General features: G+C 38.0%; 1 protein-coding gene across 1 annotated transcript; it reads left to right on the top strand.

Moving 5' to 3' along the window:
- Positions 1–214: 214 nt before the first annotated feature.
- On the top strand, positions 215–5,438 carry LOC104458829 (5'-AMP-activated protein kinase catalytic subunit alpha-1-like; the record flags this gene model as incomplete). The annotated part of the gene is made up of 3 exons (XM_010084279.1): positions 215–356; positions 3,523–3,616; positions 5,294–5,438. Coding segments are annotated over 3 exons (381 nt in total), but the record flags the coding sequence as incomplete, so codon positions are not given.
- Positions 5,439–5,815: the final 377 nt, after the last annotated feature.

The following is a 5,815-nucleotide window of genomic DNA, read 5'->3' as shown; positions in this document are numbered from 1 at the left end:
TTACATATCCCATTCATCTTCTAATGATAGAATTGTGGGAGAAATTGGAGTAGGGCAGAAGAAATGTCATGCCATCTGGTTTTCAGCCTCCCCAGAGATAATGGGGAATGCTAACATCTTAACTTGTATTTCTTGTCTGTGATCAAAATGGGCAAATTAATGTCTTTACGGAGCAATTGAAAACTCTGACTAAATACTTCCTTGTTCCTTACAGTTGGCAAACATGAGTTAACTGGGCATAAAGTTGCAGTGAAGATCCTGAATCGGCAGAAGATTCGCAGCCTTGATGTTGTAGGAAAAATCCGCAGGGAGATTCAGAACCTCAAACTCTTCAGACACCCTCATATAATTAAGCTGTAAGTTTTGATTGGTATAATCAAATATATTTAAGCAGTAATTTTCTTTAGCTCTCATTGGTCCGAAACATGTTTGAAGGGCAATACTACTAGCATTATCTTGTCAGGAGAGTAACCAGCTTCCGAGTATGCATCCACTTTCAGTGTCCTCTGCAGTGCATTTTCACAAAACTGATATTCTCTACAGGCTGGAGAGCTTCCATTAAATCTTTCCTTACAGATTCTTTGGATGGGTATATAAATGGTCATGGCATGATAGATACTTCTGATAGCATCCATCTTTGTTTTTTAGCTGCTACTTCTGTTTTCTTTTTCTGGTTATATTTCACCTTTTTTTCTGCTTAGAAACTGAGTTATTAAGAAGGTTGTAAAGGACATTTCTGTAGTAAGTTAATTGTGTTTTCTTTACTTGAAATATGTTTTAATGGTGTGCTGGTCAGTGATCTGTGGTTTTCCAATGCATGCTCCAGATGGTGCTCTGGGAGATTTTTATGAGTTAAGGATGTGCAGTTCGTTAAATGTGATTGGTATTTCAGAATTCTTCCATATATTCTTCCATATAGCTACCACTTGTCTAACTGTGGTATTTACAGTGTGCTGGTTTACACTGGTTAGTTGATCAATAGTTCATCAGTGGATTTCAGAGTACAATTAATTATGTCCCAGAGTAGGCCCCTTATGCATGGTCTGAGGAAATAAATTATAAATGTCAATGGTTTTTTGACCTTTTTTCCTATAAAGTCAACCTACACCTCCAGAGTATGTGTGACTTTCACTGTCTTTTATCGTGGTACTGGTGTTAGTTTTTTTCATTGGCAGAGTCTTGTCTGAAGACATGCCACCACTGATAGATGCCATCCGTATACACTCCCTTTAATTTGGCAACAGCTCTTACACAGAAGCTAAATTGGATTGTGTAAGATCAACTCCCTGACTTCTCCAGTGGGTTAGTTTTCAGAAGACTGAGCTAACTTGTCTGGCTGCAGAATTGCTACTGCTGCTCGTTAGAGTTAATGAATGAGTCCAAAGGACATACTTGTAGCCAAAACAAGGTAGGAGGTTTCAGTGTACTGGGACATGGGAGTAGAACAGAAATGTGTACTTCTCGTGCGGATAAACTGTTAGGTCAGCTTAGGAGGTTTCAGATGGTGATTTCTTTCTCGGGAAGTTAAAGGAGGAAGTTTTCCTCCTGCATATGGAGAGAAGGGACAAGATGTAGGAGATGATGGAATTGCTGATGGATCCCCAGCTTTTCAGTTTGTCAGCCTGCATTTCTAAAGCAGAAGAATTATGTCTGTATGTAAATAGCATTTGAGATATAATTGATACTTTTGTGCACGTAGATCTGCTGCTAATTTAGAATCATGCTGCTCATGCTATTAGCTGGATTGGGGAACTGCTAGGTAGCAGCTCAAGATATTTGGGATAGAGGTAAACATTTCTTCAGCTTAATATTACAAATTAGACATTACCTACTTTGGAACATTGCTGTGATTTATGAAAAATTTCATGCATGGCTTTAGCAGTACATGCAATTGCAAGACTGTCTCAACCAGATTTTCTTTCTGTATCATGCTTTAAATAAAAACATTTGAAGGATCTCCTCTTCTGGTTTTTGACTTCTAGCAATAGAATATCTCTTGAGGCAATATAAAATTGCCTCTTTTTGCATTCTGGTAATCTATTCTGTGTGGGTCAATAACCTGATTTATATTAAAGGTATGTAAGTATTCCACTACCACCTCTTTCATCACCAGAAAAATGAGCTGACTGTAGACAAGCAGGGCTTTTGGATTAAAAGGATTAAAATACTTTTTCTGCAGTAGTCTTAGCCATGGCTTCAGAATGTTGTTGATGTTTAAGTACGTGAGGTACTTTCAACCCTTCTCTGGAGACATTCAAAGCCCGTCTGGATGTGTTCCTGTGTGATCTGATCTAGGTGTTCCTGCTCCGGCAGGGGGATTGGAATAGATGATCTTTTGAGGTCCCTTCCAATCTCTAACATTCTGTGATGTGGAGAGAAAATCGGTAAAGGGTAAAGCATCTTGGACTAGAAGATGTTACATAAAACTAACTTTGAAGATCTCATGTTGATAATTTCCTCAGAAGAGTATTGACCTTACTAAAATGTTACACTCTAATAGCAAGCTGTTAAAATAAATACACATACACATGTACACATACGTTCACCTGGATAGTCTGAACTCATTGCTGTCTATGTAGTTCAAGAATAAGTTGTCTCAGTAAGTTGAAGCACATCTGTTTTCCCCTTTGTCTTGGAATCGGCATTTTGAAGAACTTTGCAGTTCTTTAGCATATGTGTGAATTCAGTTATTTATTAGAATTCAGATATTTGTGTGCTTAAGGGCAGTACCTTGAAACGTTAATTTTCATCCAGCTGCTACTTCGTGTCTTCTCAATATAACATCCCAATTTGGGCTGAAGTGTTATCAGTGTTCATTTTGTTTTTCCATTAAATATCAGTCACTTCTGACAGCTGTAAGGGGAAAAAAATAAACAACTTTTAGGTAAGGATATGTTAAATAAAATCAAAATATTTTCAGTGGGAAGTTTGGCCACTGAATTAAAAAGAAGGGTTTGTTTTTTTTTTTTAAACTTAGATGAAGTAGAATGATGAACAATGTAGTAACCAGAGTGTCAGAAGTACTCTTAGAGCAAATTTAGGTCTCTTTGTGAAAGGTAATATTAATGATTATTAAGAGCAATTTTTTTCTAGTCTTGAAGTATACTTTCTATTTATGGAAAGTCAGGTTCTTTGCATGTTGAGGTTGAAGAGTGTGTATTTTTGAGATACTAACAAGTTCCTTTTGGATTCCTTCCTCACTGCACCAAGGTGTCTGCGAGTCAGCCCTATAGATAGTTTCATAGAAATCATTTGAACTAAGCATAGTCCTCTGAAAGTACGGAGACTGACACTCCTGGTGGGGAGTACAAATTTCCTGCTAGTCTTGGCAGTGCTGCATCATGTAGTGAAAGGAGAGGAAATAGGTTCTGAAAAATATTGTAATTCCAGTAGCTGTAGATCGGCTAATAAATATTTTAAAGTATACTTTTTATATGACTCTTTGCTCGACTTTGGTTTTAACTAAATATAACTAGCATCTTTTACTGAGTGTCTAAACTAACGGATAACTTCTCTTATCAGGTACCAGGTTATCAGTACGCCGACTGACATTTTCATGGTGATGGAGTATGTTTCAGGAGGAGAACTGTTTGATTATATCTGTAAAAATGGAAGGGTAAGAAGTTGTCCAATTGTACAAATCAATGACTTCCATTCTGTTACTGCTTTTGCAACATTCTTGTCACCTGACACTGAGGGGACAGATTCTTTTTGGAGATCCTTGGTAGAATGCTGTGATTAAAGCTTTATTTCTTAACAGGGTATTATGATTAATGTAGAACAGAATTTAGGAATAGAGTGGCACAGGACTTATACAAGCAGAATTGATGTAGTACAATTTATAAGTAGCATAATACGTAAGTTGTAATACAACTTGTGATTTTTAATCATCTAGACATGCTGCAGATCAGGTCAAATCTTAATACGTGGTTTGCTGTATAAATATAACAACTACAGTCTAGACTCAAAAATCATATGAAAGGATACGAGTCACTCAGTCCTCTGAGGAAGCAGAGGATGGTGGAGGCATCCCTGGCCACAGGGTTCAGTGGTCTCGCTGTCCAGCAGAGGTTCTGGTCCAGGTTCCACATTTAGGACCTGTAACTGCTTGATTTTACTGACAGTCCTCTGTATGCTGTTGCACTTCCCTGTTCTGTAGCTGGGTCGTGACCACCACCTGCCTGGCTGGCTGCCTGGGACCTTCAAGGCTGGTGAGGAAAGGAGTAACCTGCCTGGTGCCCAGGAACATTGAGGCCAGTAGGGAGGGGAGAAAGAAACCTGTTTTGTTTGTGGCTTAGTTCACAGGACCTTCAGGGTCTGATAATGAATACGTGACTCCCTTGGTCACAGAATGGCTGCTTGCATCATAAAATGGTGATAGTTATGCTGGCCCGTGTTACCAGGGGCCAGGAGCAGGGGTAATGGTCACACCCTGTTAAATGAAGGTTTATTTTTATGTATTCAGGATTAATTTTGCTGTTAGCAATTAAAACATACTTTGACTCCTTCTTGTTCTGAAAGTAAAAATGCTAATATGTTAATATGTTTCAGATCTTTCTCTCTATTGATACGTTAATTTACAATTACTGGTTACAAACTGGATGGATGTTTATCCAGCTGGAGTAGCTGAAAACTTTCTTCAGTATTACTCATTATTGTAATGCTACCATTGTGCCCTTATTGTGCCTCTTCTGCTAGTAGAACAGTTTCTGTGAAAGCCCTGAAGTCACTTTTGACAGACCATCTAGATAGGTAGGACACTTTCGTTTAGTTGTTAGAACAAACTTTCATATGGATTAGGGCGTGTTTGTAGGAAATGCCCAGTTAAGTCTGCTGTTTGCGGCGAGTTGCTAATAGGAGCAAAATAGCATCTAAAATTTATAACTTCTGTGCTGCGTCTTAGCAGCTTTTGCCAACTGAAATCTTATGCTATCATTTAATGTCAAAGTTCATTGATATTCCAGTTAGACAAAATTAATGTGTGGGTGCGAAGGTTGCTCGGTACTGAGTGTGTAACATCTGCCTAACCAATTTCAAAAGCATGATTGAGAAATTTCGGTGACTTTGTGAGTTGGTGAGTATGTTTTGTTTTAGTAATTTTAGAGCTGTGGCACAAACAAAATTATGTAACCTATGAAGCTTTCTGCTACAAGTTCTGATAATTTGCATAATTTGCATAAAGCATCAAAGCTATAAATGATAACTTTAGGTCATGGGAAAATTTCCTTTAATTCATATAACTGAAAAGTTATCTTGCACTGTCTCATAATTGTTCAAAACCTGTCTGTCTTAGCTTGATGAGAAGGAAAGTAGGCGTCTGTTCCAGCAAATACTTTCTGGCGTGGATTACTGTCACAGGCATATGGTAGTACATAGAGATCTGAAGCCTGAAAATGTGCTGCTTGATGCACACATGAATGCCAAGATAGCTGACTTCGGTAAGCATTGCTATTTTATATCTCATCGCATTTTCTGGTGTTACGTAGATCCTGTTAATTACTATGGGAAATATTTAATAAAATGTGTATACTTGAATATCCTGGTGGTGGGACACAACACAAGAACCTGAAGAGTATGAATGTAAAGCAAAGTTATGTTCTTGCCCATGTGTAAAGCTTGTTCTCCTCTCAAGTTTTCTTTTCTGGTATTTTCTATGACTAGGTGAAATTGTGAACGGTTTTGTTTGGTGTAGCTTAAATATTTTCTCTGAAATGCTAAATACACTTAGTTCCTGACCTTTCCACTTCAAAAGTCACTCCTGTTTCCTGTTTCACAGTCTGTAAAATGTAGATGCTTAGTGCTCTTGGAAGTAGAG

This window comes from Pterocles gutturalis, unplaced genomic scaffold (genome assembly GCF_000699245.1).
Source record: "Pterocles gutturalis isolate BGI_N339 unplaced genomic scaffold, ASM69924v1 scaffold39295, whole genome shotgun sequence".
Taxonomy (NCBI): Eukaryota; Metazoa; Chordata; class Aves; order Pterocliformes; family Pteroclidae; genus Pterocles; species Pterocles gutturalis.
This window is presented reverse-complemented; position numbering and strand designations above follow the sequence as displayed.